General features: G+C 32.9%; 1 protein-coding gene across 8 annotated transcripts in view; it reads left to right on the top strand.

The window, feature by feature from the left end:
• LOC115217977 (protogenin A-like) overlaps positions 1–25,000 on the top strand; it is a 1,479,291-nt gene that overhangs the window by 772,080 nt on the left and 682,211 nt on the right. For 6 of the 8 annotated variants that reach the window (XM_029787710.2, XM_036507814.1, XM_036507818.1 and 3 more), the window contains one exon: positions 23,849–25,000. This exon is cut by the window's right edge and continues 693 nt beyond it. Coding sequence is in view for 2 of the 8 variants with exons in the window: in XM_036507815.1 (XP_036363708.1) it covers positions 23,864–23,912 (49 nt within the window). In the remaining 6 variants the exon portion in view is untranslated. The remainder of the gene's footprint in view (positions 1–23,848) is intronic. The other 2 variants (XM_036507815.1, XM_036507816.1) reach the window with 1 other exon arrangement.

The following is a 25,000-nucleotide window of genomic DNA, read 5'->3' on the forward strand; positions in this document are numbered from 1 at the left end:
ATATATACATATATGTATGTATGTATATATATATAACATATATGTATATATTTATATATATATATAATATGATGTATGTATTTATATATATATATATATATACATATATGTATGTATTTATATATATATATATATACATATAGTGTATTTATATATATATATACATATATGTATGTATTTATATATATACATTTATGTATGAATATAATATATAATACTTATATCTATGTATGTATGTATATATATACATATATATATGTATTTATATATATATATACATAATATGTATGTATTTTATATATAGATACATATATGTATGTATTTATATATATATACATATATGTATGTACATATTATATATCATAATAGATACGTATATATATACACATACCACACATATATATATATATATATACACATCACATATATATATATATATATATATATATATTATATATAATATAGTACTCACATATTCGTAAGGGATTGTTAACAATAATCCAAATACCAACTGGCCTTATCAAATATATTAAATGAAAGTTCTGCAATATATTTTTATAAATAGTCTAAGTTATACAGTTGTTTACGTTTGAAGATTTTAAAACAGAGTCCTCAATTTAGTTTTTTCGTAATTCACGACCGGAAAATATACTTACTTTCCCTGAAGATATCCGACAATATATATATATTTTTTGCACATCTATAATCGTTTGAATGTTGATGATTCAAACATACTGTCTGATTAAAACATGTGTAGGATTTTTCGGTTATTTTGGGGTTGTTTCCTTCATTCGGTTTCTTCTATTCTTATTCTTATATGTATCACTTTTACTTTGCATTACTTTTCTGTTGTGACACAGATAAAATGAACCAAATATAATAAAATGGAGAAGGAAAAACTATAATATATATACATATATATATATATATATATATATATATATATATATATATATTATATATATATATATATATATATATATATATATGTATATATATATATATATATATATATATATAACACCGGAAAAGAAAATAATGTGCCCATCACTAAATGATATTTCAGAAAAATCAGCTACATTATGACTGAGAATTAAAATTTCACTACCAATAACAGCCATCAATTTCCACCACGACCTAAAGATGACTCCAAACCGGCGCATTCGTTGTCCACTCTGACCCACGCATGGGAGAATCTTGAAACATATCTTTCATCAACCTTGTTCATGCAGGAAGGGCATTTGGGGACTTACTGAATCACGCCCTAGATGTTATTATTTTATAAATTGCAATTAGGCAATTGAGGCTGGTGAATTCGTAGAAATTCTCCAACGATCACCCCTAACTCCGAAGCTAACGTAGAGAATCCTTCTGCCATTCTTACCTGCCTTCCAGCAGCAAACGTCTCCAATCAGAGATTGACCACAATCACCAGAAGCATTTCATAACTGTTTCAATTTGCTCTTAGACTCTGATCAAATGCGTGGTGATGTATTCCGACAGGGTCCTTTCTTGCTAGTCATCGTAGTTACCGTTGCAGGAGCCTGTGCCATATTTTACAGCCTTTACATTGCTGACAGAGTATTGAGCAGCAGTCAGGATCTCGGCATTTCACTACCCGGTGCGAATCGTCATAAAACAGGTAAATCTTTCCCGACATTCCGACAGCTTCCAATCCTCCATGTCAGCCACCATTTTCGCAACTGCAGCTATCATATTTATGCTCTCCAATGCTGGTGGCATATCAATAACAAATCAGGCTGTTAAAAGAAGACTTAAGCCCATGTCTGTGCACGTACGTGTGTGCGAGCGTGCATGTGTGTGTGCATGTGCGTCTGCGTGTTGTGTGTGTATGTGTGTTCCTGTGTGTATGTATTCATTCGTATTCCATGATGCAAATAACCTTTACCGTTATTTTAAATATTGAGTGATTATAATGCCTATTAGGCTTACATGAATACTAAAGATATAATTATTATACACGGCAAATAGGCAAAAATATCCCAAATCATTTCGCATGAAGCCAAAGCTCCTGTTCATAAATTGGAAGCATTTACTGGTTTTATGAGACGAATATTTTAGCGGCCGTCACTGTTTTTGTGAAAGGAATATGAATGGGATAACCATTTTATTCTCGTGTTGGAGTTTACAGATAATTTGTAATTACTGACACATTTATAGAAAATTTCCTATGTATGTTCTATATCATATTTATATTACCCGATAACTAAGTAAAGCATCATCCCCAAGAAACCCCCTCCGATTTCAGGAAAATTTGTGTTGACACAGTAGAAATATGTCAAGTTCCATAGCAAGTACAGAGCCTGAAGGTCCCATCATAATACCAACGTAATCCTTCGTACACGACAAGCTATTGTCGAAGGGGATAAGTGTTAGTATAATATTTCTCTCAAAACAAGACTGAAGTCTCAATTTCCTTGTAAATACAACAGAATTGGAGGAAACAGAAGTATGAATGTTTGATTATTTCAAATTATAAGAAAGGAAGTGTTACATTCAATTTGCAGGAAGTGATTAAGCCTGATTAAGTCTGGTTAATTGATTAAGTCTGCGTTGTGGTTCAACGATAAAGTTAAAGCTTATCCTTAACAATTGAAATAGACTTATGTAAATAATTTGCTAACAAGCCTGACACCAGATTTGGCTGGGTGAATTAAGGCTGATAGGTGTGTTTTAAGAAAATAGCCATTGTAGTTATTCAGATAGAAGTGAACCTTGAAAGGAAGTTAGAATTTTAGAATCTTTCAACAACGCTGATTTGTTTCTAAACAGCCAACAATGTTTGAAGAAAAGTTAGTTGGCTACAAGCAACACTGACATCTTTCATAAAATTTACCACAATTTTGTCCGTTGAGCCGTAAGTAAACTTAAAATTACCATTAAGTTTTATCATTAAAAGCGTCAAGGAATTTCTCAATTAAAATGTCGCAGAATTGTGTCATTACAAGGGCTTCTAAGATATCATTATAACTAATATAGAAGTGTTTCATTTCAACTCTAATATAACTTTGTCATTAAAATTGTCACCTAACTATGTCATTAATACCAACAACTATCTATGTTATTTAAACCACCAAGGAGCTCTTTCATTGCAATTATCATTGGAGTTGTATGTTTCATTACAGCTACAACAGGAATTACATTTCATGTAGCTGCGCCTTCTCATTACAAATGGTAATAATCTTAATTGTATTCATTAAAGCAGTGATGTAGTGTTTCATTGCAACGACTTCTAAGACATAACAACTAACTATAGAACTAACTTTTACTATAGCTACTCTTAAACTAAACCTTCTCACTAGTACAAATGAGCTGGTTCAATACCCCGCAGCTTAGTTGCATCGTTACATGTGCTGTTGTCTTTGTCATAAGTGTATAGGTTGGATAATCTTACAATATGCACTGATCTATTTTACTATATTTTACACGCATTCTTTGTGGATATTATATCATTAATTGCACTGTTTTTTCGTAATTATTTTTATTGACATGGTTCAAGAAAGGTTTTCATATTCACGTAGCGCTTTGTTGCAGTTCATTTTACTCTTTTACACGCTTCATTCTTTCGACATTAGCCATGCTGGAGCACCAACTTTAGTTGGAGAAATCGACCCCAGGACTTATTTATTGTAAACCTAGTACTTATTCTTCCGGTCTCTTTCCGGTACGTAAACACATCAACATCGGTTGTCAAGTGATGGTGGAGGACAAACACAGACACAAAGTCACTGACACACACACACACACACACACACACACACACATATATATATATATATATATATATATTATATATATATATATATATATATATATATATATACCTGATCATCTTTCAGTTTCTGTCTACCAAATCCACTCACAAGGCTTTGGTCGGCCCGAGGCTATAGTAAGAAAAAAACACTTACCCAAGGTGCCACGCAGTGGGACTGAATCCCAGACTATGTGGTTGGGAAGCACAAAGCCACGCTTTCGTTTTCTCTATTAGAAAACTTTACAATGTAGGACATTCTAAAATTTGTACTTCGAGTGATTTTGTTTTCATATTTCATGGAGAATCGGACAACGTGATTCTCAGTCCAAACCTTTGCCCAGTCAACATGTTTTTTTAAATGGTGTTTTAATTCTAAGACATGTATCGTATTTTTAAGGATATTAGACGAAAGGTTGAATCATTATCAGTATTTAATTATTAACTCTACCGGGTTAAGCAACAATTTACAAAGCCTCTTTGCTGGCTCCTCTTTCTGAGACATTGTAGGAATCAATGAAAATTATAGACCTCTCGAAACCATTAAAATCATAACTAAAGTGATGCGTATTTAGAATCATGCACTATACCTCATTCTATAAGCTTATCAACTGTATTCGATTAACCACACTTCGATACATGTATTTATATAGATTAACCCAATTTATATGTAAGCATTCATGAGATTTTGTGGCAATTGTAACTTTATGCTGTCCATAACTAGAAGTAGACTCAAAGAGATAGCAAGCTTATATCTTCGCCAAAAGCGTCTGATATAATAGCTCTTGTTCTACATATTTATAGAGAAATCAATATATACTATAAACGATTATGCGAATGGTCACGAGACTGGCTGCCATAATAGCAGCTTGCAGCGAGGTTGCTTATATACACTCATTGCATAGTGTTCATGGCAAATATTCGACAGCTACTTTAACTAGCAGTATCGAGACAGATGAGACAGATGACAATAGATCTCATAATCGTATATAATTCAATGTATAGAATAATATAAAGTTTTAAATTTTTCATTGGATATTTCTGTTAAACCGTTTATGGACGTCCTTTTTATCAACATTTACCACCGAACGAAATACTGTCACTTAACTATTATAATAAGTTAAGGGATTTTCACTTACAAGGGAAGGATTTAGTTGTTCCTGATTTTATAACTGGGATGTGAAATGTTTATTATTAGTGAGAGTCCGCATGTTTGTTTTATCGTTTTGGTTTCGAAGAGGGTCCTTCGACAACGCTAGCTCTCTGTGGCAGTTAAGATCAATACTTTTCCAAAAACTCTTTAACAGTTGTAGGTCGATATCTGCAAGCAAAACTGTACAGTTGGAGATTTGTAGCGGGTGAAAATTCTGAAAAGTAATGAACGAGTTTAGTAAAACTATTAGGGCATTTGTGGTTTATATATTATTATTGACAAAATAAAATAGTGACTTGGGAGCGCCTAACGTAATTGGAACGAGTCGGGCTAAATCCCGGAACAAATACCGACGTGAGACTGGTAGAGATATAGGAATGAATTGGTAGATAGAGTGAGAAAACAGAAGGATATTAGATTAAATCATAATAGCGACCGTGTCCATGCCAAATGCAATCTAGAATGACTACAAACGCAGAAGCGTATCGCCCTAAAGAGAGCAGCACTTATACATTGTGGCTGTAACCTGAAACATGAAGAAGTGTAATAGTTCAACTATTTTTAATAAAGGATAAAGAAGAGCATTTTTTATCATGCAGACGTTTTATTATTGAGGAAGTACGTTCACCAAAATACATCATAATGCTATGACCTAACATTTGTTGCCACCTAGAATAATCTAGTCTATGGCGACACATATATAGCTTGAGACAGGCTGCAGTAATATTTTCTTGATTTTTCGATTGCTACATTGATTTAGATTCGATATTTCGTGGAGTAAATGTAATTGGCATGAAACGGCGAAGAATGTTATGAAGACCTTTTTACATGGTGTGTGTGCAAAACTGCCGTGAGGTAGTGTCTATATGTGGATCAATATTGGGTGTTGAAGGTTAGAAAACCATCAATGATTATATCAACAAATGGTGTTGTTGGGAGTAGCGACAGACAAGTCATAGAAATATTGAATAAAAGAGTAGTGGTGCGGCCAAACCGGACCCTAAGATACGTACGTGCTCTTCCTTGAGAAACATTGAAAACATGCTGTTCAATTAGTCTGCCTCCAGAATCGCTTACGTGTTATTTCTATTTGTTTTCTCTTTTTTTGAATTGACTCCGAGCCGTTGGTGAGTTGGTTCTTTGTTGTCCAGTCGGCAGTGTACACTATGAATTACGAAAATATCTTCTATGGTACCAGGAAAATTACTGGAGCTTTATAAATAAAACTGTTCACAGTGGTTATAAATCAAAATATATTACATTCCTTTGCTAGTGCAGATATATTACAAGTTATTTGGAAGAGCTATATATCATATAAAATCAAATCCATCCCAAGCAAATTCCAGGGCATAAGTATATCACAATGCAATATATTTATATTGTACTTGGATATACGATGTTAAGAATATTATTCTGCCCATAGAAGTAGAAACAACTTCGCTTTCTTCTCTTCTATAAATATTTTGCTTAAGACTAGGTCAAATATTTTTCTCCTAACGGATTGTCATGCGAAGTCTTCATATGGACATTAGCCCTACTTGTTCGTCTTATTTTCAAAATATCGATTTTTCTAAAATTATATCCGTAGGGGGGATATTTCTTCTTAATGAACATTTTCATGATATTTTTTTTATAATTGCGAAATATTTGTTTTTAGTGACAAAATAAATATGTTCATTAGTTAGATATTTTCGATATTATTGGAATCACCACTTTGATTGTTTGCATGTTTCTCTAAAGTTAATTAATCCCCGGAAGAGAAGACATATTTAAAATTGAGTTTTACCATCAACTTGTGTATATGTCGTGTTTTGTACTCATATAGTTTTAAAGTATAGCCTTGCCGAAAAAATACTGATTTATAAATGATTTATAAGAATATCCCTTGAAAAACACGTATTAGAAATTCAACCTGCAAGCAATAAAATCCAAGTTCCTATCCAATTTCACAATACTCTAATAAAATATACCATAAATACATTGAGTAATATAATCTAGTACATAGTACACTGTCTCAAATCTAACCTCCAAAAATAAGATAATACTAACAGCGGAAATGGATTTATAATGCATCAGTTCGAAAGTGGACGACTAACTACGATCTAAACATCAAAATAACGGGATAAAAGTAGGTTTAAAGATAGAGTTATAGATAGTAAATAAGTAAAATAAGTTTGGAGTTGGAAGGTCCCAGTTCAAATATGTTTTTAAAATATGGAATAAGTTTAGGTTCAAATATATAAATTATTACTGTTAGTTTGCAACCATTCCGATATGCACAGAAATCTACCGGTGGAGCACAAATGGAAGACGATTAAAGTAAGAAAACTATCATTGAAGACAAAGAACAGACAGGGGTGCATCAACTGCGACCACTGACAAGATTGCCTTGCAAGCGGACGAACTAATTTGTGTGGATACCCCTGATAGAATTCGTGAGCTAATGACATAAACAAACCATGCTCGTAATAAATACAGTATATGGTTGAAACCTCGGGATAGGTGTGCAGGGTTGTTGCTCTGGCAGTTTACGCCCAATTCGAATTGGTGATCGGTTGAGACAGCCACGATGACAGTTTTCGCTACATGTCAAGGGTGTCATTCTCCTTTATTTTCTGTAAACAGACAGATGTAAATTCAACCTTGAAAAAGCCAAGAAAGACCATTAGAAGAAAGATAAGTAAACAAATTATATTCGCCTTAACAATGCTTCACCCATCTATGGCAACAAATCCTGCAAATCCAGAATCGAAAAAATGAACTAGTCTTTGCTTTCTAAACTAGTATATTGCACGGATGTAGTTTCCTCCGACTACTACTTGTTCCGTACAGTGAAGTACAGTCTTTAGGGACAACGATTTAATCTTTCAGATGCTTTGATATTTACTGGGTAAAAGTAAGTATAAATATTCGCTCATTTGTTTTGGTTTCGAAGAAATTTTGCGATGGAGAAAAGGCATAGCTTGGGAAGAAAAATATCTATAGAGAAAGAGTCACGGTACCAATATGTCGTACAATACAGAAAACATGTTAACATTTTACTACTTAAACTAACTCGTGAGTACATATATAAACTTATATATACCTATTTAAATAAAACAAATATATAGTTATGACGGCATGTATGTGTATGATGTGTGTTTGTGTATTTGTGTGTGTGTTCGTGCGTGTGTGTGTGTGCATGTATGTGTGTATGTATAACGGAAGGATCGTCGGTAGCGTTAGATATTTAACCTGGGACAAATGTTATTATTCGTTCTGCAGTCCTTAAATCTTCGAATTTTTTAAAGTACCAAATATATTTTCTTATTTAACATTTATAAATATTAGAAATATCATTTTTATATTTATAACTACTTATAAACTGCCCTTCTCTAAACCATATCTTGATAGCCCACATCTGTCATCTAGGCTTCAATATAAATTCCCAGTATTCTTTATCTATATCAAATACTTAACCTAAGTGTCGCGTAAAAAAACCAGAAGCTGCTGTTTTTAGCTCAGCAAAAGTCTGTTTACAGACTTATCGTTTTACTCTGGAGGGAATTTCTCAGGCGAAGAACTTCACTTTCTGTTTTCCCACTAGAACTAACGTGACGCACGAGGATGAGTTAGAACGTATAGCAATGCTTCAATTCTTTTGATTCACCCTCGTGTCGTCACACGAGTGACCCAAAGACTAAGGTAAATAAAATTTGCATCTTCAACAGTGCTATTTCTGCTGTCTAATCCGAAACTTATTTCAAGAGATATGTATTAAAGTGTCTATTTCTACATCCGTAGAATACACAACGGTTGCCATCATCACACACATATAGCATCTGACTTATTTTTGTTAAAGGCAGCTGCGCTACGTATACTTCAGTGCACGTTGCTTTACCCCTTAAAATATTAGATGTCGCACAAGTCCGTCAGCTACTAGATTAGATGTAATGCCAAGAAAACTGATTGGTGTTACTTGGTTTGAAACTTTTTTTCTCAATTGAAATCTTGCCGAGGTCAACTGTGCCATTCATCGTTTTGAGATCGATAAACTAAAGTAACAATCAAATAGTGGGGACGATGTAATCGAATAAGTCTCTTATCTCAAAATTGCAAATCTTTTTCCTAAATCAGAAATGATTATGTATTGCACAAAGCATTCACATCTAAAATACGGGTTCGAAGGTCGTCACCGTTGTTGCACATGAGTCTCCTCACTTTTTATAAATTTAGCGGCAATACAACATTTATTTTTCTATTAAGCAGTCAGGCATTGATTTTTTATTTGTGTGTGCGTGTGCGTAAGCCTGAGTGCGTGCGTTTTTGTCTGCATGTGTATTTGTGTGTGTGTGTGTGTGTGTGTGTGTGTGTGTGTGCATGTCTGTGTGAGTATATGTACATATGCCGAGGATTTGAATGGTGATCCCTCAGTTGGCAACGTATTCAAATTCTACATTCAATTCATTTCGTCCTCTGCAACCTATTTTCTTTTTCCGTTATTTTTTTATATTATTTTCTTCTATTCAAGCAGTGGGTTGATAGCACATCAGTTTTGATCTCCACTTCTCTGGAAACATTCATCTAATTCGCTGGCTATCAGATTATTATTTGATACTATTCATCTGGGATAAACTTCACTAGGGATTGATGGACATCTTGTTGAGTAGAACATTCTGCTATCTCTTTTGATAACATTCTATAATCTGCTAAACATAATATTTTTTTCTTTTTTCGTTTAATCAGGATTGATCATGCATTGCATTGTACTTTCCTATGAATTGATTCAATTTCTTGACAGTTGTCTTTGTCGTCCGTCAATATTGCTACGAATTTAGTAATTTTTTCTATTGTTTAATGTTTTTTATTTGATTTTGTTCTTTTAATGTTATTTTAGATTTTCGTTCTGTGTCTTCATTCCCATTCTTGTGATATAATATCCTCCTGATAATAGTTTTTTTTCCTTTTTCCTTTTTTTCTTTTTTTAGTTACAATAACTGACAAATCCTATATTTCAGATATTGCTCTGGCCTGCTCTGATATATGATTTATTTTTGTCTCGAATCTGTTTTGTAATTTCCATGCCTTTATAAAACAAGGCCTTATTTGCGTTACTATTATTATCATTATTGTAAAAAATAATATTATTGTAATACTACCTGAAGGCGATGAGTTGGTAGAATCGATAGCACGCCAAACGAAATGCTTAGTGATATTCCTCCCGTTCTTAGGTTCTGAATTCAAATACCGCCGAGGTCTACTTTGCCTTTCATCCTTTCGGGGTCGATAAATTAATTACAGTGAAACAGATGTAATCGATCCAACCAAATTTCAGGCTTTATGCCTTTAGTATGAATAATTATTGTAATACTACTAATTGTCAGTGCTAGTAGTAATATTACATTTAGTAGTCGCAGTAGTAGTATTTGAAGCAGCTGTTGTTCTAACAGCTGCTGCTATTATTTGTTTTTATTGGTATTTTGTGCAATTAGTATTAGCCTTTTGTGATGGCATTCCCTGTATCCTCACGTAAGAAAGTTATACTTTAGATTATCATGACATTGTGTTAATGATGTCTGTTTGAGTCCCATGTTGCATTTTCGTCTATTCCCAATTCATTTCTATAAACCTGTGCACGTTACACATTTTCAGATCCCTGTGTGTTTTATAAGTTGTTGAATTCATGCTCAAAATGACTTCTATTCACCAGCTGTCACTGACTGGTATACACGAAGCTTTCCGTCATATTTTTTTTTTTTTTTATAACACATGGTTTTCGCATTAATGCAATGTTAAACGCATCTCGAATTATTTCCATCTTATCTGAAGGTTTGTTTACCTATAGCTTCTTGAATTACTTGTAGTTTTATATTTTACTGTCCATTTCTTTTCACTCCATTCCATGATGTTATTGTTTTCTTTGCAGTAGTTGTACAAATATAACGTGCAGAAAGGCAGTCTCAGATTTTTTCTTTAATGAATTGTGTGCTTATATTTAAGTGATTGTCGCAAGTCATTTTCCTGTGGAATACTCTCAGTTTCTATTTTTCCTATTTATTCTAACATTTATTTCTAATATATCTTATTGATCGGTTTAAGGCAGTTGATAATGGCAAAAAGCAATGGAGTGATGTTTTTCACTGGTTGGTTGATTTAATGACATAGGATACCTCAATGCTTCCCTTTCTAGTCGTAACTATCTGCTCTTCCGTAATGCAGCTCCTCAGAGTGTCGATCAATTACATACCTACTGAACAATGGCGACTAAATATAAGCCGACGTATTTTTGTCAGTCAAAATAAAAATGCTCGAATTAGTTACCTAACTGGACAAGGAGGCCTGGTAGACAATTAAATGCACAAGTTTCGTCTAGAAGAGAAATAAAACGCTTTATATCAACTAATAAAAGCCGCATCATAAAAGAGAGTTCGACAGAGGGCTAGTGATTCTGGACTTCAATGAGAGGGGCTACTAAATTTTCTTGTTACTTATACCCATAAATAATGCATTGTGTTATTTATTTGAACCACGCTAATTCTTTTTCAAAAGAATTTAATGCTTTTGCGAATTCGTAAAACAAGTACTAAGGATTTCATTGTTAATTACGGTTACCTATCTATCTATACATACATACACACACACATATGTATATATATATATGTGTATATATATATATATATATATTATATATATATATATATATATATATATATATATATATATATATAATATTAATTAGAGAGAAAACCACTGTTTTGCAAAACAAACAAGGAAAGACTTAATCAATACATAAAATTTTAATAAAATTTTATGTATTGATTAAGTCTTTCCTTGTTTGTTTTGCAAAATAGTGGTTTTGTCTCTAATTAATATTATATAATATTTTACTATAAAATTGGATTTAATCCTAAATCTGATTTTTTCCCTGTAAATTTGGATTTATTCCCTAATATTTATTATTATATATATATATATATATATATTTATATATATAAACATGTTCTTGCTCTCCCGACAGAAGATAAAGTGTTGTTTCTTTTAATAATATTTGACAAAGTGAGATATATTGGAACAGGTAATATTTTCTTTATATAATTTTTAAAATCATTTTTATTAAATGCCCTCCTAAATTGAAATGTCTGAGATTTATAGTCAATAAAACATATATCAGAAAAGAAGCACACTCTAGAGAATAAAGCAGTAATTATTACGACTAAAAATTTTATTTGGGACAGAAACCTCTGGTAGAATTATTTTTTTTTGTTGTAATATGCATACTATATATATATATATATAATTGCTGTTATTTAACAACATTTATATAAATTATATAAATATAAATTTATAACGTCAATCTGTTGCGTCTGCACATTAAATTGGTCGGTATTATACAAATATGGTTGACTGTAAATCAGCATTTAAGCATCATTCATTTTTCCTGATTCAATATCTTAAGCTATAGAAGTTAGAATCAATGATGAATAGAACTAAATCGTAATCCTGCCTAACATGTACGGAAACAATTACATTCAGTTGCTCGGAAACGAATTTAAACAGCAGAACCTTTTTGGCATTTTCCTTTTATCTAATTCAATAAAATTTATTATGAATAGTTTTGTTTTCATAACTGAAGTCTTGAAATGATTTGTAAAATGGCAGGTTATAGGATTTAGTTCGGATTAAAACGGCAAGATCAACAAATAGGAATTGTTTGGGATTATAAACGAAGAAATTATTCCTGGAGGTTCTTTCCATAAGCAATAAGAAAATATTTTGCTAAATATGATTAATTATCTCTCCCTGTTTCCATTTTATTTTCCCACATAATATCTGTATGGAATTATTTGTATTGCATACACGTTTGCGTAGTTCAGAATTTCACTTCATCACAACATGTCTATAGTACGATTATTTGCGCGTACTTTCGGAAAGATTAATTTATATAGCGTAGGTTCGTCCCTTCCGCCTGTAAAGTTAGGAAAAAATCCATCAACTCACAGAAGCAAAAACACGCCCCTAGATTTCCCGGTGTTTTGTAAATATGTGGTTGAGTTGATGTGGGTCTGGTTGAGCTGCCGATGTATGCATCTTGTCATTAAAAGAATCTCAGATGGATAAGTTTTGGAATGTCTTGCCAGTCTTCACGCTACCAGTAACAAACAGACTGGGTTTGGAGAATTCACTTCAGATTTCTTTGCTCTTCCTTTGAAAACCCTGATATTTCTACATAAATTTCTTTATAAATTTCATGAAAGTTTCTTGGTGCATAACATAATACACCCATAATGACAGTTACACAGCTAACAATTAATAGCTGTAATTTCCACATTAATTCGGCATAAATATTCTCTTTTTCTTGGACTTATGATTGTACACTTACATATGCTGTGTAGCAGACTTATACAAGTGTACTTAACTTTTCTCCCTGTCCACAGAACAATATCAGTTCCATTATGTTTACACCGATAGCTGCTTTCATTGAGCTTTCACCAGTATTTGTTTTTAAAGGTATGAACGTATTCCGGTCCTGACATACCTTTGATGTATACGCCAGAGCAACCCTTCTTTTCGATAGCATTCTAAATAGTCCTTGTAACTATATCATGTCTCAGGGATAGGTAGTATTTCGTAGACATTTTGGGGTAACTGTTGTGGTATAAAACTGGTATAATAGAGCCGACACTTTTTAGCACTACGTGGAGCATTCGTGCTATCTTTGTTGCTGTTGCTTATCAGATATTTAGTAGCTATCGCCAGTTGCTGGACCGCGAAGGCATATCCTTGTTGGTGGGATATAATGTATCTATCGCAGGTCCACGAGAGGATACTCTTCCTGTCAATGCTGTTGTTGCCCTCCAGCTTACGGGATGCGTACCCGTGCATTGCTTTTTGCTGGTATGATGTCATTTTCTCCCCAGCTCCTGTTTAAGTTCCGTTGGGTCACATGAGGCAATTATATTATCAGAGTACCTGCACAGTAGTTCTTCAACTCTGAAAATGTTGTTGTTCACACTTTTTGATATGTATGGAATGTACTCATTTCTTTCTTTACTGCACAGCATGTGTTGTCAGAGGGATACAAGGCGACTTTGGAATGTTATTTGGACTGAACATATGCCACTACCACCTTCGCTTCATCTCACATAGATATTATCAGTCGTGTTAATGTGGAAGTTGCCAGTGGTGATCAGTACCTACCTGCTCCTGATATCTGCTTCGTTGTGCGTCGAGTCCAATATTCCCAATATTGTTTCTAGGACTAGCACTACAAAAGCATTGTGCGATATGGTTTTATTAAATACAGCTCTGAGTTCCATATTTTCCTTAGTCTACAGAAGTTTTTTTTTTGTTCTTATGGCTCTGGCTACAGTATCAACGCATGCAGCTTTCTCATCGGTTTCGAGAAGCTTGTAGATAGGAGGGATCGACAAATGATTGACGTACAAGTTCTCTGGTTTACAATATTTCGTCTGTTGACTCTCATGTATGAGCATTTATTTTGCCCAAACTCCATACCCACGTCTCATGAAAATGTTGTAACTAGTTCTAATTGTCTCTTACTGTTGAGCATGTTACCAGAATATAACTAATTCATCAACAAATAATCTTAGGATGACATTAAAATTATCATTTTTTGCATATCTCAGCACATAAACTTGGCATTTTGTTAACTGACGAGAGTTTCACTGTCCGTTGATAGGTTAATACTGTTTGTAACATTAATAATTACTTTAACAGTTGTCAGTGATAATTCTGTAGAGTTATCACTCTACATGTGGGGTCAGTTTTCAATGGTATTCACTATTGCATCTGGTAATTTGGCAAGGTGTAGTGATTCTATCGTCCATGTGTGAGACACACGGTCGAACGTCTTCTATGCATTTAAGTACGGAAACTGACGGAATGACACCAACATTGTGAAACCCGGGTACAGAAGTACACAAAGTGAAAAACTGAATCATTAAATTTCAGCAACGAATAAACAAATAAATTTTTAATAAGCTGTGTGTAAACCTGAACATATATATATATATATAACCAAGGCAGTACCTTATAGAAATAATAGGGTAGGTTGCCAACTCTGCTCAATGGAGACATGAAATTCTAAAGCATAGAAAAATAAAAATCTATTGAATATAGAGTTTGCCTGTCTTGTATTCACTCAAAAATTAAAACTCTAAAATATTTTAAATAGAAGTATGTAGGCTCTTCCACTGGTGTTCTTTCTTTCTAACTGTACCTTTTAATATAAAAATAAATATTATTTGTACTATGCTAACTTTTAATTGACTTTATAGTCAATTTAATTAACCTTACTTAAATCATATAAATTGCTAATATTTCCTAATTCTATTCTAAATTTAATAGATAATACTATTCCTTTAATGATAATGTTCTTATACGAAACAATTGTACTAAACTACTAATCCATTCTTGTTGCTTTTTTCCTTGTTTATAATCACCCCACATTATTTATGGTTAATACCATAAAGAATTCTGGTGCATCTAAATTAAGTACCATATTCATTTGAATTCGTTTGATTCTTAATTATTTTACTGTTATATATATATATATATATATGTATATATATATATATATATGATGCATACACATATACATACATACATACATACATACATACATACATACATACATACATACATACATACATAGACAGTGGTTGAACATGTGAAATAGATGGCCCGTGAGTAGCTAACTCCTAATTTCCTTTCCTCTATTCCTCGTCTCACTCTGGACTACGTTTAAGTATCCCATGAAGAATTCTGTCCAAAATGTTATACTATTGCACTATAGTTTTCCCAATGACTTCGTTTCCTTAATGCGATAAACTCTAACGTCTCTTGGAAATTTGTTGCATTATAATTGATATAGCTGTGTGTATTTGCTTTACTTTGTTTTGCTTTGCTTTGTTCTGTGTGTGTGTGTGTGTGTGTGCGTGTGTGTGCGTGTGTGTGTATGTGTGTGTGTGTGTGTGTAATGCAATCGGGGTAAATGTACAATGTTTTCATATAGGGAGACAGAGCTTTGTGTCAACGAGTTCAGAAAACGTGTATATAGATTGCAATAGAGATAAAACAGTATATAATGTATAAATACGTATTTATGTGCAACAAGTGCACTTGATTTCAAATAGGGCTCTAATCGTATAATTCCGTATCACTGTATGAACTGACTTCGTGACGTACTAAGTTTATATAGTGCTATGGATTAACTCATTTATATGGACGTATAACTAGAGATAGATAGATAAATAAACAAATAGATATGTAGACAGATAGATAAACATATACAAACATATATACAAACATGGGTAGATAGGTAGACCACACACTAATAGATAGATGGAGAGAGAGAGAGGAGAGAGAGAGAGAGAGAGAGAAAGGCAGATAGATACACAATATACATACACACAGATATATACATTTACATACTATGTATATGATATATGAGCGTCTGTTTGTGCATTTGCGAATGTACGTAAGTATGAAAATGTATAGAAAAAAGAATATGTGACAAGTATAGCAGTACAATGTTTTGTAGTATCGTGTATTATATAAGGCAGAAATTTTGTGTTCAGGTGGAGTTGTATGAATATGACTATGTTGTTCATACCTTAATGGAAGGATCAGTGAAAGACCATCACAGGTTGACGAGTGAAAACTCGATCTAGCGTGGAACGCGAATAAGCGGGCTGGAATCCGCTTATTTTTCATTGTTGTATACACGCACGCACACACACAAGTAAACGGATAAATAAATATTAAATAAATATTATATATATATATATATATATATATATATATATATATATATATATACATATGTATGTATATGCATGTATATATTTATATATGTGTGTATGTATAAACACACGTTTGTTGGTATGCATGCAACTTTGCATAAGTTTAATTTTGGGTTCAAGAACTCAAAACTGCACAATGCTTCGTTATTCCATGATGAGGTGGAAACACATAACTTAATATAGTGAGCTGCAGGAATTTCAAAGTCCAAATGTGAGTGAATTCCATCGGTTGGCTGTTCAGTCGACCAAAACCTTCAGACGACATTGAGGCAATAATAAATTTTTGACATTGTAAGAGGTTTGTTTGATCACCTGAAATCACAATTAGTTTAAAAGAATATTAGATGCGTGAGTGAGTGTGTGTGTGGGTGTGTGTGTGTATGTGTGTGTGTGCGACTATGTCCGTGTGTGTGCGACTCTGTCCGTGTGTGTGTATCTGTGTTTGTGTTTTTGTGTGAGTGCGCGTGTGTCTGTGTGTGCGGCCTAGTAGTAACAGATTGTGCTTCGCAAACACTTTATGTAGATCACCTCAGGCAAATTCATTTGCTTATACATTCGGGTACACCACTGACCGGTTGCTCATGGGTCCAATAGACGGAACTGGGTGGAAAAAGGTGCGCTCTGTACCAAAGTTCAGAGTGCTCGAGATATCTGTTACAGGCTTACGCCTTTGCAGAATACTCAAGTAGTTACATTTTAATACAGTGAGAAGTTGTTCTAACAAGCAATTGGATCATTTATCATCGACAGTAATTTTCATCGTCGAGGACAGTTCCATTTACTTTAAGGCAATAGAATATATATGAATGTAGATTCATTTCTTCTGAGAATTGAGATGATATATCAACCTATAGATTATGTATGCGTGACTAATATATAAATATGTACGATAAAAATAACTCAAGGTGTATCATTACACCATCTGATTAGATGCCTTGCGTAGTATAGTTACGTCAGTTTACCTTTTAAATTCAAATCCCGCTGTGAACGTAAACTGTTATCAAATTGGCTCGGTAACATACGTATTAATCAAACGTCGGTGCGCAGTATAATTGGCTATTCAAACGTTTGTGTGTCACACAGCAGCAATGTTAAATATCAGTTTCAAATTTAAGCAAAAAGCCAGCAATTTCAAGAGAGGATTAAGTTGATTGCATCGATTAAGTGATTGCCTCACCGAAACGTATAAAAGCAGTGTCGGCCTCGCCAGCATTTGAGATTTGAACGTAGACGGATACAATGTAGCTACATATTTTGCCCAGCGTCCCAGTTCGCCACCTTACTCCAGTGTTAGATATCGATACCATTTATTCATTAAATAGATACTGGACAATAATCTTAGCCTTTTTGCGTAAGATATAGTGTTCCTATCCATGGCTTCGTTCCTGCACTTGTGACGCTTCATCTTCCAATAGGAGGTGGAAATTTCAGTGAAGGTCTTTTTTGTTATGAGGAACAAAACTGGCATCAGCGTGTGGTCAATGATGTGTCAAAATGTCGGCGTCGGACGCCGCAACACGATGGCCTCTAATTTGAATGCATGGGTCCGTTTGTTGTAACCTAACGAATGAAATAAATATGTTACCAAATTTTGAAAAAGTTTAGCTCAACTCAATATTATTCAAAAGTTTCAATTTTCGCCGAGGCTGACTTTGCCTTTCATCAATTTGAGGTCGATAAATTAAGTACCAGTTGCGTACTGGGGTTAATCTAATCGACTGGCCCACTCCCCCAACATTTCGGGCTTTGTGCCTAGAGTAGAAAAGAAAAGAATATTATTCAAAATTTGTACGCGATTCAATAACATTCATTTTATTCCTCTTTTAAATTGTTGAAATAGATTCTAATAACACTCGTCAGTATGCATTTCAGTCTGCTTAGCCATTAGTGCGCATAGTCGTTTTTTTAGGACCAGGATTATATGCCTGTATTTTTCTGAGATGTCTTTAGTTAGTCGTCAAGACTGGAGTGTCTTTCAAATATTGTAATATTTTTTTATACATGTAGTATCAGATAAAGTTGTATAATAAAAGATTTTTGGTAATAAATTTAATAAAAACATTTTGGCACTTATGGTTTAATATGTGATCAGTACAATGCCATGTACCAAAGTAGTTTTTAACATAGTCTAGCAACTTCGTTGCACACACTTATTCTGGAAGGGTGCAAGTTAACGTGCCCGGTTATACGACATATTAAATAAAATTTGTGTATGCCTTGGAAACATTCATCAACAATAATTACGGGAAAAAATATATGCATTGTAATATATTTTTCACTTTTATTAATATGCGTCTATTGATGTTATTTCATATTTATATATGGATATTTTTGTTGTTCCTATTTACTCGTTTAAGTATGTTTTAGCATCTATTCCTGCAGGGAGACAATTAGATAAGATTATCGTTCAGGTGGAAGCAACGAGAACAAAGATATAAATTGAATTTATCTCAATTTAATTTAAATATGATTGGCATTGGTGATCGTTTCGCTTTAAAGGAGAATAAAAGTAAAAATTTATCGTTTGGGCTGTACGTTATTGAAACTACCTTCATATTATAGTAACTCAAATGCTATCAAGATAAATTTGTTTTATATCATTTATTTATTTATTATATTTATATTTATTTATTTATTCATTGATTATCTATTTTATATGAGTTATTAAAGCCCGATTCAGCGAAATATGATATACAAGGTTTAGATGCTAGAGAATGGTTTCATAGCTGCTGGTCTATTTGGTTTAATATAAGCTTAATTGCATTGTAAATTTTTGAAATTGTGTTTTACTCATAATGCAAGCTGCTCGATCATTTTCCTAGTAGAATTCAGCATTCTACGTGTATGTGTGTTAGAGTGTGCATGTCTATATATGTATCTTTGGCTATACATACATATATATATATTTATTTATACATATATATATATATACACACACACATATATATATATATATATATACACACACACACATATATATATATATACACACACACATATATATATACATATATATACATATATACGCGCGCACACACACGTATATGCATGTATGTATATATGTATAGCTTTATGTTCTTCATGTTAAAAGTAAATATACAAACGTATCAGTTGAAACAATACTGTACAAACTTCATTATCATTATGTTCTAGTAAATTGCTTTGAACAATTTTCAACCAACTCAAATTAAGCTAATGGATATTCACAAATATCTGATCGTGTAACGTTTTTGAAGCATTTAAATAACTGATTTATTAAGGAATCACCCTTCCATCAGTGCGTATGGTTTATACTTTGTTTGGTCAGGAAGAAGATTGTCTTGTCAATGATTTTCTCGTACCCTCTGAAGCGTGTAAGAATGACGCATTTTGCGTTTTGCCTAGCAGTTTGAAATTGAGAGCTTAGTAGCTATTTCAAAGCTTGAGTCTTTAAACAATGTATGAAAGAAAGGAGGGACTGCCTATGAGGGCTAAAACATAACAATTTATAGGAGATGAAGTCACATTTAAGGTGTACAAATATTACAAATGAATGAGACAGTACATATTTTGTATAATGTACGAAGTGGATTTATGAGTGTCATCATGCGTCTGTATGTAGCATCAGCATCATTATTGATATGGAAGACTTACTTTATTGGTAGTCTTACCATTGTTTTGTAGCGATACAATAATTTTTCTGTTTCTGAAGAGAAGCAATTTCTGTTTCTGAAGAGAAAAACAATTTCTGAAGAGAAAAGTTAGTCTTTCGAATTGCGACGTTGAAAATATGCAATTGACAGAGAGACCATCAGCCTCATCGAGATTTCACAGGTCTAACATTCTAGTTACATTCTATTCGTGTTTCGTGAATGTGGGGTTTAACGATACATGCTTGTTGTGTGAATATGGCTGACATGTTTCTATAATTAATTTTTGTGTGCCTCAGGTTTCTTCCTAGTGGAAATATATAATACGATTATTTTGTAAAAATCTAATGTCAGAGGTCGCTTACATCTAGTGCGATAACAAATGCCTTCACTTAATCTTCTCCCTTGATTCTTCTATAATTTTCGTTTACTAAGTGTTGATCTCTGAAAAACGTAAATCCTTTTTGTTTTTCTATGATCTGGTACTCACATTTACATGTACCAGAAATGAGATGCAATTATTGCTATCAAGATCGAAAAACGTCTGGAGATCTCCACACACTTCCAAATATCAGACTTATTCCCCACAGCATTACATATTCCATTAATTTTAGTTAATTAAGTGTTCAGGATTGTCATTCCTGTCTTTTGTTTTTTTTTCTACCATTAGCCATTAAGATAATGATCGATCTTATCACTGAAGGTGCAATTTTAATTAATTAAAATATCTTGGTTTCCTATATTCTATATGCTAGTGACCATTTCACTGTGTATATATCATTCAAATACATAGAAATGTTTCACAAGCGTATCTAACGAGATACAGAGAAAAATATTCCAATTTAATCAAAGACACTGTTAACTCCAAATCTAGATTGAGAATGTATCAATTACGTTTCTGTATTTTGGTTATAATAAAAACAAATCACAGACGACGTGGAAAATTTCGCGTTGCCTGGAATAAGAAAACCGTTATATATCATTCTGACACATCCCTTAATGTGATGTGAAATTACTTGTAATTAATTTGAATTAAGTATCAATCAAAAACTTATCAACTCTGATCTGAAAGATGAAACAGGAAACTAAAACTAAATTGTCAGTTATGATGTCAATATGGTGAGGCTAATTTAACTTGAAACACTAATATAATCATCTACGACAACATAAGATATAATGAGGTGAACACCGTAAAGCAAGTTCAGTGTTGTGTCATATAAGGGGACAACCTTAATCACAAACTGATCAGCTTAGCTTTTAAGTTAATGAAAATATTCCTATTCACAGAAATATTTTTCGTTTTCACTAACATTATTCAAGATATGAATATTGCCTCAAATTCAAGTGTTTAAAGTATCTATAATTAAGCATTGTCTGCAAATATTTTTTTTAAAATTTCTATTTCATTCAATCAAGTATCATTAATAAATAGTCTATGCTTTGTAAATAATATCCTATAGAATTGGTATCAAAATTTGGCACACGACCAAGCAGTTTTGTGGGAAGAGAAAAAATCAATTCCATCGAACCCAGTTCACCACTGATACTTAATCAATCGCCCACAAAAGGATGAAAGGTAAATTCTACACCGGCGCTATTTCATCTCAAAAAGAAAGAAGGAAAAATGCCGCGATGCATTTTATTCGGTGCAGTAACTACTCTCTCAGTTCGTCACCCATGTAGAATTGTTGAAATTACATCATGTATCGCATTGAAAACATGCTACCTTCTAATCTGGATCTGCACTCTTGCTGGGATGATATAATGGGAGAATAATAATAAATGCCTTGTTAGGTTAAAACCCGATGTTTAAGAACGCATATAGCAATAACTCTATAATACATCGAATGGCAGCGACCGTATTAATACCATGATGTAATATTTATCCCCACTTAAATTGTTAAAAGAAACTATACTGCGGTAGATTCCATGAGAGAAACTCTCATATTATTTCATATGCATTCTTTTTTATATCACTAACGGGAGCTAAATCTCTGCCGTCCCAAGCGCTGAGATGGCCAGATCTTGTGATTTCGGTATTAATATTGCCTCTGTCGCTAATACGCATATATTTTTTCTAACAAGCTCTGGCTAATCGCGACACCAGTGCCTGTTCTGGTACTTTTTTCTATATATCGCTAGCAGGGAGATGAGTCACAACTATCTCTAGCAGTCATTCAGTGACACCACCTCGGAAAATCGAAATCACTTCATTTGTCGGTCTCGATGCTGAGGGTAGCGGGGATTTATCCCCTTGATAGCAGTATAAGAGTGGATTTTGCACCAAAAGATACAATGAGAGAAACTCATGTTATCTGCTGCAATATAGTTTGTTCTAACATAACATCCCTTTTTAAATGGGGATAAATATTACCTCTGTGTCTAATACTTATGGTTATGGTATTGGTTATGATGGTAACAATGAAAATTACAATGATGTTTAAGGAGTTAGATAAGGAAGGAAACGATGCAGTTGTAACTTCTAATACTAATGAAGAAACAGGAAGACTGAGGAAGATGATCTAGTGATGCAACAAAATATAAAAAGGAGTAACGCTGAGCTTGTTAATCTTGCTGAGAGGGATATAAATCTGTAGTATTTGTAACTATAGTTAATTATTTCTTCCCAGAATTTCGTGTATCATTAGGCAGTTCTCATTCAATTTTCCTGCTTAGTTGTGAGTTCTATTTTAATTCTAATGTCTGTTAACAGCCACATGTATGAACGATGATCTTCATTTTCCTTTCTTCCTGATTATCGTAATGTTGTTTTATTCTTATCAATTATCACACTACCACAGCAGGTTATCAATCATCTCAATCCATCGTTATAGACGATGTTCTATATAAAACATCTTTGTTTCTCATATGATCAAGGTATACGAAATTTTCACAATTTTCCTCGGACATCCTTAAATGTTTACACAATTTGTCAGTTTACTCCAATGTTCACTTTGAGTATAGTGGCCTTTGTAGTCTGATGGTGTTGAACAGCTGGCTTTAATGTTTCTTTCCAGAGGATTTATCATTAGATTTTGTACGTTCGTTGAAATATCGATATCACTATTCTTATTCTGCATCTCCTATTGCTTTCGGCATCCCCATCATCTTACAGAACGCTTCCAGTTTATGCGTGGCATGTTTCACATGTTAGGTAGTTTATTATCTAACCATAAAGTTGGTGGCTGCTGGAACTTGCTTCACCTTGATGCCCTTTGTCTTCTCTGCATTTATTCCTTGTCCGACTGTTTGAGTATATAATGTCCAAATCAGGAATATCATTGAGTTAATAATGATAATAACAATAATAATAACGACAGTAACACAACATTAGTTTTAATAGTAGTGAGTTAGAGCTCATCATATTTGTTTCATTGAAATGAAGATGTGTGTGTGTCGGAGGTGGGTTAAGAAGGAATTAATAATGATGAGGATGTTGATGGTTAGTATAATAATGTTACTTACAATATATTTGCTTTATATTTTCCAGGTTGTTGTTGTAATCATGAGGCTCAACACGATGATGATGTCCGGCATACAATGTTACTACGTAGGTAAGACAACCCTACTTGATCGACAAGAATATTCGGATCTATTCCCATTGCTGATATAGTGTGACATACAGAAAGAAAATTAACTCAGCACTTATATACTTATATATATATATATATATATATATATATATATATATATATATATATATATATATATGTATGTATGTATATATCTGCGAAAAAAACATGGTTTCAAACACACCCATATCTTTCTGTTTACCCTCCTCTGCTCATTTCATTAAATCATTATCCCTTACTATGATATCTAATATATTTTCTTAGTGAAAACATCGCACTTACTCCAATGCTTTTTTCTTTCATATATTTTACTTCATTTTATCAGAGTTTTTCTGATTATTTTATACCATTAATATGGTTTATTTCATATTTTATGAAAAAACTGCATACAATAAGATGAAAATAAAACATATACCCGCCCGATATTTGGAAGTATCAATCAACTTTAAACAGCAAAGTAGATTATTTTCCTCATAAACACAATATCGATTCTCTGAAAACTGAATGTTTCAGAAATGTTATCACACAAATATTTAATATGCAATTAAATTTTTAGAACATACCGAACCCCGACCTTATATACTCAAAAGTATACAAATCAGAAACCATACAGTGGTTTACGTTAAAATAACAAGTAATAAGCGAAAAAACTGATAAATTCATGATAAATTCATGCTTTGCAATTAATAATTAGGGCTTGATTATTTTTCATCCTCCCATTCACTATCGTGGTTATTTAATATTATTATTATTATTATTATTATTATTATTATTATTATTATTATTATTAGTATTATTATTATTATTATTATTATTATTATTATCAAAGCTGCCCACTGTCATCCCGCTGCAAAATGTAGCGAAAAATCATCAATACATGTATGTATATATACATATATGAAATTTCATATTTATGATATGCATAATATGTATATATACTGTCAATGAAGTTACATATAACACACACACACACACACCACAGAATAAATATAACTATAATATCGCAGTCCTCTACACCAAAAATCTCTCCCACTCACTTTCCTGTTTTCTCCTTATCTAGTCCTGTATTT

This window comes from Octopus sinensis, linkage group LG12 (assembly GCF_006345805.1).
Source record: "Octopus sinensis linkage group LG12, ASM634580v1, whole genome shotgun sequence".
NCBI classification, from domain to species: Eukaryota; Metazoa; Mollusca; class Cephalopoda; order Octopoda; family Octopodidae; genus Octopus; species Octopus sinensis.